The 12,099-nt window shown below is 35.9% G+C and overlaps 2 protein-coding genes across 2 annotated transcripts; both read right to left on the bottom strand.

Annotated features, from left to right (window-relative positions):
• Positions 1-1,131: 1,131 nt before the first annotated feature.
• LOC128511113 (zinc finger protein 792-like) lies at positions 1,132-3,764 on the bottom strand. The gene is made up of 2 exons (XM_053483778.1): positions 3,516-3,764; positions 1,132-2,576 (listed from the first exon to the last, which is right to left on the bottom strand). Exons 1-2 carry the CDS (start codon positions 3,694-3,696, stop codon positions 1,822-1,824), a joined length of 936 nt encoding a protein of 311 aa, XP_053339753.1. The 5' UTR covers positions 3,697-3,764; the 3' UTR covers positions 1,132-1,821.
• Positions 3,765-6,274: 2,510 nt separating this feature from the next.
• Positions 6,275-9,832, bottom strand: LOC128511109 (zinc finger protein 782-like). Its single transcript, XM_053483774.1, has 3 exons — positions 9,599-9,832; positions 8,784-8,987; positions 6,275-7,414 (listed from the first exon to the last, which is right to left on the bottom strand). The coding sequence occupies exons 1-3, from the start codon at positions 9,801-9,803 to the stop codon at positions 6,609-6,611; spliced, it is 1,215 nt and encodes a 404-aa protein (XP_053339749.1). The 5' UTR covers positions 9,804-9,832; the 3' UTR covers positions 6,275-6,608.
• Positions 9,833-12,099: the final 2,267 nt, after the last annotated feature.

Raw genomic sequence — 12,099 nt, 5'->3', positions numbered from 1 at the left:
CGATAGATAAGCGAGTGTTTCGCGATGATTGTGGCAGTTTCTGTGTCAGCCGCATACTGTGTATACACAGTAAACTATTGCTTTGGTTGGCTCTGTTGAGTAATGCATATAGCCATGCCCACCTTGAGGGAAAAAAAGCGCTGACTTTGTCAAAAAAAAAAAAAAGGGGCTCGATGCTATGACATAATCTGACACAAAACTGCTCATAACTTTCCTTCTATTCAACATTTGGATTTTATTTTTGATGCAGATTTACTGTAACTTCAGGAAAATACAGAAGGACTGGCAAAGTTTCATGAAATTCTGTCCAACCAGCTTTGCGTGTTGATGTGATCTGTTGGCTGTACAGAAATAAACATAAAGACAGAAAATTTTCGGAGACCTCCAATGTATGAAATGTAAAGATATTATCGAAAGAGCAAGTTCTGACTAAACCTTTCAGACTAAACCTTTCTTTTATTTATATACAGTAGATAAGTATGACAGAGACATGCTGCTCAGTAATAATAGATTTAATGTAGATTTTTGTATAACTAAGTTAAATGTTAAATTTATGTATTTGAAGTTTGAGAAAACTAATACTATTAGGAATGAGCTACATACAGTTACTCATGTTCAATTCAGTTGTAAAGCTGGTAAATAATGCAAAGGCATAAAACTTTTGAATCATTAATATTTTTTTAAAAGCTCCAGGCTATAAAATTGTAACAAAATTGGCAAAATGTAATATTAGATATAAATAATATATTATTGAAATTTGTAAAATTGTGATACATACAGAATTGCAATGTTAATTAAATCAGCAACTAGGTACTGTGATATTATCATATCTGGTGGTGACTGGTGATTCCCATCCCTAGTAATGAGTGCATATTAACTTTAGCTCTATAATTAATTATCTATTTAAATCACAGATTTAACTTTCAGCAGCACCTACAGTCAGAACAGATTGTATGGAAAATATAAGACATGCCATGTGGAGGATACGTTACTATTATATAAAAGTTAATTATCATTGTTTTTGTGTATTATTATTACTATTTAGGAACAAACAAACCCTGTGTTTTCGTTATTACTGTAATTAGAAAATGTTCAACAATATTAAGAACTCGACAAACTCAAGAACACCCATTAGTTTTGACAACTTTGTATTTTATATCCTTACTCCCATCCAGTGTCCAAATTAATCCATGTCCATGTATACAAATATCCCCCACCTCAAAATTATAATTTTTTACATGTAGACAGGGCTTATGATTTTCACCCGTAATTAGAATGACGCACAAATAAAACGAGTACACAATCTAAGACATTTGTTGTCATCTTAAATGATTCAAGATAAACCATTACTACAAGCAAAAAGCCTTTCATTAAATTTCATATACAAAGAGCAAAGGCACGATGGACATGACAGAGGTAAACTTGTTTAAAGCAATTCTAACAGGCTGGAAGTATAACCTTTATTTTCTTATAAGCTGATGTCTCTAATCTGAATTCTTGTATTGTAAGAAGACATCAAATGCACTAAGAATGTGATATATGGAAATCTTTCTTTTTATGGCTAATTAATTTAAATAAAATATAAATAAATAATAAAACATCTCACATATAAAACCTTGACCACTACGTAGACACACTAAGAAAAAGTCAACAGCCTAGGTCACTCAATAAAGGTGAAAATGGTGAACCTGGTATACTTTCAGCTAATCCAAGGTTTTGTTTTTTCCTTTGCTTATGAAGGCTTTACTTACAGGCCTTGTCGCTTGAACACAGCATAAAACAGTTTAATACAGTAACCCTTAATTTGCTACCTTATTGCTTTTATGATAGTTGTACTGGAGGATGGTGATAACTGACGTGTTTTCTAACTTGACTAGACTGAATAAATCGTTTCCCACAAATCGGGCAGCCGAAAGGTTTCTCGCCAGTGTGAATTCTTTCATGCTCCTTTAAGTGACCTTTCTGATTAAAACGCCTACCGCAAAATTTACAGTGATACGGCCTTTCCCCTGTATGAGTCCTACGGTGGACCTCAAGCACTTGTGCATAGGAGTAGCTCTTTCCGCACAAGTCACAGCGATACGGCCTTGGTCTGTCTTTCTGATGCACGACCAAATGCCTTTTCAGCTGTCCGCGGTTTCCGAAAGGCTTTCCACAATATTGGCAGTAAACTATTTTATCAGTTATCTCGCCATGCAGTGCTTCATGCGTAGAAGGATCGGGATCGTCTTGATCGTCTCTTAAACCCATCAGATTATAGTCAGTTATGCTTTCAGTTTGCGTGGCAGGGTTTGAGTCATCAGATATGATGATCTGTGAATCCCTTGGCTCTAATTTGATCTTGACCTCTGAGTTGTTTTGAAGGCAATCATCATCTAATTGCTCATGAGTAGTCTTCCCTGAGAAATGGTGCGGTGAAGTCGCAATCGAAGGCTCACTCATTGAGTCCGGAGGCACCGGGTCATGTTTTGTTGTAGACAACTCAACTTTTACTTGCATTACTGACGAACTTGAATCCAGTGGTCCATGAGAGATGTTTGGGAGCTCCTGGGGAACTGCATGATTAGTCGAATCATCTGTTCAGAAACAAATAAGTGCACGTAAAATATAGTTTAAATTCATGGTCACACTTTCAATAAATTCTAGTTGTCCTTAACAAGAGGTTGAATTACACAATGTAATGCAATGTTAGTCCTTGAATAGTAATTGTTATTTCTTTTTAGCGTACACCTAGAAAAGTTGTAAAATGTGAATTGATACATTCTGGACGTATTCTGAAAGGTTCTGGAATGTTCTAGTAAGTCATCGAAAATTCCTGAAACTTCTGAAGCAGCTTATATCTGAATTTAACACAATTTTAAAACAATTTTAGAAAAAAGAAGTTTAAGCAGAACTAAGTCGTCCCCCCCCCCCCTTTTTTTTTCTATGCATATACAATTAGGAAATAACACTTTAAGACCAAAGACAAAAAAAAGTCAAAATGTTGTTGCATTGTGTTATGATAGTGTTACTCCTGTTTCTGCTACCTCCTCCAAATGTCAGGAAGGAATGTTTCAGACATACAGTGAATGCCAAAAGCTTGAACACACTTCTTATTCAATGTTTTATTTATTTATTTTTATTATTATATTCAACATTGTATGTTAATACTGAAGACGTTGAAGTTATGGCAGAACAAGTATGGAATTATGCAGTCAACAAAAACTTGTTAATTAACCCAAAATATTATATTTTTAATTCTGATTCAAAGTAGGCACCTTTGAAGCTAAACACTGAGCTGACTCTCAATCATAATGACTTTATTAATAACAGCAGGGTGTGTGTGCTTTAGGTTATATCCTGTAGTTGTTATCCTGGTGTAAACTGTGCTGTATAGAAGCACTATAAGACTCAAGTCTGATGATGTAGAAACAAACTCAACACCAGACTTCACACCAGTCTTTAACACTATCTAGTGCACTACACAGGACGCAGTGTGTGCGTGCGCCCCCGCGCGCAGTGTATTGACCCCTCACCTCGTCCGTTAGACAGCCGCTCTGCTGTTAGCATTTTCCTCAGAAAGACGTTTTCCTGTCTGGTCCGGTCTGTTTCCTCTTGATACTCAGTGATAATGTCTGTAACTACCTGAAATAATTCTCCCGCAACCGCTAACAGACGCTCGGTAAAAAACGCATGTAAATACTCAAACTTCGCCATGTTTGTTTATTTGTTTGTTTGTTTATTTTCGGCAAAAAAAAAAAAAACACACAGCTCTCAAATATACAGTGTCTTCTTCGTTTAACGCTTGCGGAAAAACATCAACGCTTCAGCTGTGCATTACTGCCATCCAGTGGTGAGAGAACACAGCTGATTATTCCGTCACAAAAATACACAAAAAAGCATATACATTTTTAGCTAAAGTACCCGTCGTTGATGGGAAAAGAGTTTGTAGAAATAATTAAAAGGTTAAAGCTGAAAATAAGCTGATCAGCTTTAATGTAATTAGTGATATTATAATTATTATTTCAGGTTAAAGTCCATGTACATGTCGGCCTATATTTCTGTACAGCAGAACTCTGTACACCCTAACATATGGATTAAAAAAAATAAATAAATTGGTTGAGTATTTTACACGGTGACTTAGTGGTAAGCACTGTTGCCTTGCACCTCCAGGATTCGATTCGATTCCCGCTACGGAACATAAAGTTTGCATGTTCTCCCCGTGCTCAGTGGGTTTCTAGCACAAGATGAATGAATAAATGAATATTTAAACATTTTCCATACCACTTATTCTATTGTGCAAGCAAAGGACAAGAAAACCAAGGATAGCATATAATCTTTTGTTATTATTATAATTAAGTATACTGTACATTTTCTTCTCCTTTTGCACTATTCTTGAAATCGCCCAATAAAATAATGACGTATACAGTGGTAATACAGTATAACACATTCCTGCTATGAACACTGAGCACATCTACAGTATTCTTGATTTCAATTTCCACATTCCTTCCAAAGAGTTTTTTTGTACCGAAACAAGATGCTGTTGTTATTATATATGGATGTTTCTTTTGTTCCTAGAAACAAGATGCCATTATTTTTCATGTTATTTCATAGACAGAAATGAATAAATATTTTACTTCTAATGTACAAATTTTAAAATGTTTATTTTATTTTTATTTGCATCATTTTCTTCCAGTATTCTTTCAGAATCCTCGTTTTGTCATATTTTATTTTGTTCTTTCACATTGATCAGAAGGGAGAATTTCACAGCCCTAATTAGAAAAATAAAACGAGGCAATATAATGTTAATAGGCTGTTAATAGCATGTCATTTTGACATTGGTGGCTTTGCTCTATTTTACTATTGTGTTCTCTTAGTGATGAGTTTGAGCGCTAATCAAGCTGGTCATTTGTTTACTGTTCTTTTATCTGATGAAGCCAAGCATCGGGAAACAGTTCGAAGCACCACCATTGCTTTCACTGTAGAAGTGAGACGTATCTACATTATGGAGAACTGGATGAAGCTACTAGTAGTATTTCTCACTTGCTGATTCTGGCATGATGTTAGGCTTGAACTTACTTCTGTCTGATGATAAAATATCCTGCTATTACCACAAATATTAAAACTGGAGTATAAAATTCAGGAGTCTTTAACAATGCATGCAAAAAAAGAGGGGGAAAAAAAGCAAATAGTCAATGTACTAATAAGGAAAATAAACTTTATTATTATCATCATCATCATCATCATCTTTTTAATGAAAAAAAAAAAGATTATGTATGTTAAACTCACAAACTATCTTGGCATTGCATTCATTTAAAGTTCTATTCCAATAAAGGGGTTCATATGACCATAAGTTTAGTGTTAACAATTTGACACAGTCACTATGAGAAATTGCACCGGGTTTTCGGTGTCAGTTTAAAACCGGTTCATCTTGCACTAATGCTTCAGAAAAAAAAGTGCCATAAAAGCAAACACATTTCACCATTTGGACACTGTGCAAAGTAGAACATTTGTGGCTGTAGAGTCGATCAGCTTTAGGGTCTCAGTGATCCAGTCAGGTTAGTGCTGTTCATTCACAGTAGGACACAGCATGAGAAAGGGGGCAAGAAGATCCCAAATTCAGCAGATCATTCACTCCTTCAAAAATATATATTAACGTGAATATTTTTAAAAAGTAAGAAATATATGAAAGAGATTGGTGGTGTGTGTCATTGCCACTGTGCATGGCTTCTACTTTCTTTAAACATGCTTGATGTGAAAACTGGAAAATGAGTACAGGAGGAATCCCTTAAAAAAAAACAATAATAATAAAGTGCAAAATATATTGCATCAATTTTCCATTTATCAAAGACTGTCAGCGGTGGATCAACTGACACAGAGCATAACACATACATAAGAGGAATGTTACACACTGAAGTAACACAAGGTTCACAGATATAAAGAGGGACGTTTCGTTTTCGGGAATACAAGATTATATTTATGACCTAAACATTTCTTCTTCTTCTTATTATTATTATTATTATAAACATTATTACTACATCACTTAGTAGGACTTTATTCTTTGGAGGAAATGGAAAAGTTACAGCATAGGCTTACATGACGGTTTAATAAATATAAATGAAAAAGATTCTCTTAAATCCTTTTCTCTCTTTTCATTTCTTAATTCCTCACAGATCCTTTAACAAAATAGTACAACCTCAATCATGATAAACATGTTATATAAAGGTCATGGACAAGTCACTTTTCTGTCAACAGGAATATCTGGGAGGCAAACAAAGTCTGACTTTTAAAAAAAAATTTTTTTAAATAAACCACTTTAGTCTTTCTGTTTTTTCGAACTGGGTTAGGGAACATCTGCAACATCAGCTGTAGTGTAAATTATCACTACAGGAACTAACAATATGTCAGACATGTTAATGTATAAATTATAACGAAGTATAACTGCTGTGGTAAAAAGAGGAATAAACTTTTCTTATAACAGTACACCATATTGTGTATAGAGGAATTTTCTTCCTTAGCGACGGGATTTTTAAGCCGGTGTCTTTCTCTCTCTCATAATCTTCCTTGTTTCCATTCAAAGTTAAATGAAGTTGGAAAAAAAAGTCCCAAGCACTACGTATCCTATACGTTTATGACCGACTGATTTTTCGCTGCACTCGCGCCAGCTGACCCGGATGGCTCCGGATATGGTCTTTGGCTTGACCCAGCCAAGTGAAACGTTTCCCGCACGCTGAGCAGCTGTAAATTTTTTCTCCAGTGTGTATCCTTTCGTGCCCTTTCATGTGACCAATCTGACTAAACGTCTTTTCACAGAACTTGCAGTGGTACGGTCTCTCTCCCGTATGAGTCCGCAGGTGGATTTTCAGCACGTGTGGCGTACTGTAGCACTTCCCGCACAGCTCGCAGCAGTTCGGCCTCTTGTTCTGGTGTTTCAACATGTGCCTTTTCAAATGCCATTCGTTTTGGAAAGTCTTCCTGCACACGTCGCAGTAAAGCGGCCGGCCGAGCCTTTTCATACGAGATAGGTCGCTTGGCGGTTTCTCGTGCTGAGGAGCGTGCTGGGAAACGGACTCGTCTTTTATAGAAGGCTCGAACCGGGTTTCACTTTCCCCAGGTGTATGTGGGATATCGGAGGAGGATCCTGTACGGTTCCACATTTCTGGTTTGCTCGAGACCGCCATGGTCGAGGCTGTGGTGGAACAGTGACTTTTTTTGGTTATGACATTTAGTGTTTTAACAGAGAAGGAGTGAGGTTGCACCTGTCGACATGCGGACCTTACAGGGGAGGAACTGAAAGACAAAGTATTGTTCAATTGCTCTTTCTCATCAAAAGTCAAAGGTTCGAGCTTCACTTGGATTTGTGGGGGATCGCAGTGTTTTGGCTCCTGGTTGATGTTCGGCTGCTTAACAGGATCAGTGTGACATTGCTGGTCATCTGTCAGAAACATAGAATATGTTTTTTTTTAATGACATGTAAAGACCACAGCAAAAGACATATTTTAAAAAAAGAATGAGGACGACCTCATTCAATTAATCCCTACAGGTCATCTATCACTGCTTGCTGCATTAACTGTCTCATGTCCAATATCTATAGCTAAAAAAATCCTGGTCCCTTATTTCTGTAACTGACTATTTTTTTAAGCTACAGCAGCAGTCAGATCAAACATGAATAAAATTTGCTTAAATAAAACAGCTAGTTCACTAAAGAAAAGTATGCAGGATGTGAGCTTCTGGTTACTTTTTCTTCGCACCGAATCGTGAGGGTTGGTTTTTTCTTTTTGGTGGTGGTGGTAAAATCTTTCCTCTATGTCAACATTTGGTTACTTGTTGTCATGGTGATATGGATTAAAACAGGTTTTGTCCACACGGTCAGCACTGTTGAGGTCAGTCGCTCCAATCTGAGCTAATATTTGAACCCTGACATGTTCTTAAACAGAAACACCAAGAGTGAATGAATAAGAAAATCATTATAACACTGAGACATCGACTTTTTTTTATAGATCTGAATTTATTACATGCATTTTAAATATTAAAGATAGTTGAGAGTAGCCTCAACTTCCAAGCCAAAAAAAATAACACTTTTTTTCCCCTTGGTCTTCATTTACTTTATCCTAAGGGTCACCACATTAGATCATTTAATCCACAAGATCTGGCACAGGTTTTATGCCAGGTGTTGTGTTAAGGGTTTTTTTCAACAACCCAACAGTGGCAACTTAGCGGTTGCGGGGCTTGCAACGCCCGTTCCGATCAGCAACCCATAACCTCAACCAGCTGAGCCACGACTGCCCCAGAAACCTAGAAATAGTATTTATACTGTTATTCTTTTTTTTTTTTTTTATGGAAATTATCTGCTAGTCCATAACCAAAAACCATAAGTGTTAAACACTTCATAGGTTTAGAATGTTTTAAATATAAATATATTTTTTAAGTTTGCTGAATAAATAATAATAATAATAATAATAATAAAATATCGATCTCAAACTTTAAAATCTGTGCAGTTAAGCGTAAAGTTGCATAAAAAAATATTTGACTAGGTACAGCTGATGAAAATTCTCTCTACATAATGTACAGCAGAATGAGTCTTTTTGTATTTACCTTAAATATTTTGTATTCTTTAAAGTGCATTTTCTTTAGCACATCATTTGGAAAGCAATTAACAAACTTTGGAAATTAGCAGGTTATTAAATGTACATGATGCATGGAGAAAAAAAAACAGGAAAAGAACAGAGGTCAGGAGTCAATCGTAACTCATGTAGCTCTGACTGGGTATGGATGTACAGTACACAGACACCTGCAGCTTTCACCTGAGATATCATGATGCGATTCTTCCGCTCCGTCAGAACGTTCAGGACTGGAAGCAAGACTGGGACATGATTGTTTTGGTAGTTCAAGATCCTGCTGTGTGGTACTAAGCTCCAGTTTCACTTGTATTACTGACGTCTCGGAGTCCATCGGTGCTTGGCTGGAGTTTTCCTTCACTGGAGGTAATCCATCGGATTGGCTGGAATCTGCAAAAACATGACAGAAATTAAAACTCATTTGTAATAGATAAACTATACAAAAGATTACAGTTTTTTTTTCAGCTGCAAGACTTCCTACATTTTAAAGTCTAGACATGATTCCTGAGATGAGGATCTAAATGATTTGTTTAGGAAAAAAAATAAATAAATAAGGCTCACAAATAGTTCTCACGTGCTGCCTTCACGTGCTCCCTCAATTTTAGCGTTTCCCACTTGGGAAGGCAACAATTATGAAATGTTATTAATAAAATAAATTGTTAAATAATTGTTAATAAATTGTTAAAAGTATTTTCTTTAATTTTTGTTAACAATTATGGACTGAAATGTCTTTTAAAGGAATTAATAAACCACCATGCATTATATACCCGATCATTAATAAGCGGCTGTTTGTAACGTTACTTTATGAAATTGACGGGACATTTGAACACGGCATTAGATAACTGACAACATTGCGACCCAGCCCTTTCTTTACCCGCTACCTAAAGCCCAGTGAAAGAAGCTTAAATGTTGAGAAACAATTTATGTGGTATTAGTTTATTAAGCGTGTTTGCTAATATAAAGCCGTGTGTTATTCAGATATCAGTAAACTAGCTACACACCTAGCCTGTCCGTTCTGTCGACTGTGATTTCACTCAGCATTTTCCTCAGGTAATCGTTTTCCTGTTTCGACTGGTTTATTTCCTCCTGGTACGCGGCCAGAGTCTCCTGGAAAATCTGACATATTTCTCCTGCGATGTTTGTCAAGCGCTGGTGAATAAAAGCATTCAGAGAGTCTATCTGTCGTTTTTGAGTAAGAGACGCCATGTCGAAATACCCTCAGGTTCTGGTTTACGTACAGAGCCATTGATCTTCTTCTTCCTCTCTTTTGGCGGATGACAGCCAGGTTATAGTGCACTACCGCCACCTGCAGGACTGGATTGTGAAATTGCAATTTGTAAATTCTATTTACAAATAAAACTCTATAAAGTACACCACTTACTGAAATTCATTGGAACCAGTGCCTTTAGAAGTCACCCAAATAGTAAATAGAGTTCATCTGTGCGTCTTTTAATCTCAGTATAAATACAGCTGTTCCGTGAAGCGCTCTGAAGTTTGTTAGAGAACATTACTGAGGAACACCCAAGGGGCACTCCAGACAGGTCAGGGATAAAGTTGTGATTATTACTGGCACTGTAGGACTAATATTTAGCCAGTGTAATTCTAGGATTTTTTGCTTTGGCATCCCCTAAAGCTAGGTAGCTAGACAGATAGACAGACACTTTAAATATGTGGATTGCACAACCCTGGATATTCATTCCACACAAAAATGCCATAAATCTATATCTACTTTGTACAGTTTTTCTTATTGTTCCATATTTCTTCATATATTTTCTATATTGTGTATTTTTGTGGTACAGTTATTTTATTTTAGTTTAAATTTGTATTTTATTTTTTCTTAGTTAAATTTACCTTCTATTTTATTTTTCATATTTATTTCCTATTCATAGTCTTTTATTTTAAGGTCACGAGCAGTTGTCTAAGCATTTCACTGCATATCGAACTGTGTATGTGACAAAACCCCATCAAATTTTTTGCTAAAGGCAAATATTTATTTTACATGGTGTTGGAATTTTATTAAATTACTTTAGATATAATCATAAATCAGTCAAATTGCTAAATTGATCTCATGAACCTTGCTTCCTTTTGATTTTATAGTAAAGTCCTTTATGGATCACTTGTGCAGATAAAAATTCACCTACAGGATGGATTGTCTTCTTAAAGAGATGTCACCTGAATCAAAGGTTAATGCAAACTAGGTTAAAAATGTTGGTTGCTGTATACAGAGGTCACAGGACATTTTTAACTCAGACACCCATCGCCTCCTAGAATCATGTATTTTTGAACTTTAAACTTTCCCTTAAGCAGTAAGGTATAAACATTTAGCTCTGTGCTGCATTCGCGTCCGCGATTAATCCTCAATTAGTCTTTTGCCTGAATATTATGTGCTGTACATTTTCTTTAAAATGGTAAGATGATGAAAGCCCATGTTACATCATAAATGAGGTGTTGTATTGCTGATGATGAGTCAGGACAACAGCAGACCAGAATGCAGTGTAGACCTTGAACGTTTAGTTTATTTTGTATTTCACAAAATGATCAACCAGAACGAATGTGATTTACAAAATTATGATAGGCAAAGTCCAAAAGAACAAAAAAACAAAACAAAAAAAAAACTAACAAACACTGTTTTAGGACTCAAACTGTAATGATTATTTAGCTTTCATATAAACGATTTTCTCTCAGCAGTGCATGTCTGTCTATACAGTTGGGAGCAAAATTTTGCATCTCTTCATTTGTGACAGGATCATTCGATCACTCCACTAAAAGTGAGTTAACAGAGCTAAAAAAAAATATACTACATCCTGCAGCAAGACTATAATCAGAACATAAGGCAAGTTGCTCAGGTAACACGCGAACACATTTAAAGTAAAATCCAACCCTGAAACACAGGGTTATATGGAAATATCTGTGACAAATTAAGTGATTCTGGTGCTTTTTGAGGTTCTGTGCTGCATTGGTGTCACCTTGTTATCTCTGTTTAACACAGAAAATGATTAAACATAATAATTGATGACTGGGGTTTTGTTAAAAGTCTGTTAACCCTTAAAATCAAAAGGACACCACACTTTCTTTTTCCACAAACCTTTTTCAACTGGAGAAATCCAATGTAAAAGTAGAGAGGACTAGAGCTGTAAATCACAGACAGACTGTTGATTTGTATAGATGGGAGGAAAAAATTGTACAGTTATGAATCGCAAACAAATCAATTGTGTTACAGTATACCTCTGCCTGTGCTCTGCTCACAGTTTCTTAACACACGCTCAAGACTTTGGAGCCAGTTAAGACGTTGCCATTCCTTTGTAATCCTACAGGTGGTACACTCTAAACTATCCTGACACGGAGATCCCGCATGGTAGGAGTGAATTATTTGTTTAGATATAATAGTTGTGGAGCATGACATCATTTAATCGTTAAATTCTTGTATGTGAAGTTAGTTTGTATTGTTTAAATGCTGCAATAAAAAAGTAAGAAAACTAATGCTATAAGGAACAGGCTACAT

Source organism: Clarias gariepinus, chromosome 23, assembly GCF_024256425.1.
Source record: "Clarias gariepinus isolate MV-2021 ecotype Netherlands chromosome 23, CGAR_prim_01v2, whole genome shotgun sequence".
Taxonomy (NCBI): Eukaryota; Metazoa; Chordata; class Actinopteri; order Siluriformes; family Clariidae; genus Clarias; species Clarias gariepinus.
The sequence above is the reverse complement of the archived record's forward strand: the minus strand, read 5'-3'. Positions and strand labels throughout refer to the sequence as shown.

Excerpts from the sequence above, each read along its gene's own strand:
- LOC128511113 (XM_053483778.1), bottom strand. The coding sequence starts at position 3,696 with ATGGCGAAGTTTGAGTATTTACATGCGTTTTTTACCGAGCGTCTGTTA. Across the intron at positions 2,577-3,515 it reads GCGGCTGTCTAACGGACGAG|ATGATTCGACTAATCATGCA; the intron begins GTGAGGGGTCAA and ends GTTTCTGAACAG.
- LOC128511109 (XM_053483774.1), bottom strand. The coding sequence starts at position 9,803 with ATGGCGTCTCTTACTCAAAAACGACAGATAGACTCTCTGAATGCTTTT. Across the intron at positions 8,988-9,598 it reads CGACAGAACGGACAGGCTAG|ATTCCAGCCAATCCGATGGA; the intron begins GTGTGTAGCTAG and ends ATGTTTTTGCAG. Across the intron at positions 7,415-8,783 it reads ATCGCATCATGATATCTCAG|ATGACCAGCAATGTCACACT; the intron begins GTGAAAGCTGCA and ends TGTTTCTGACAG.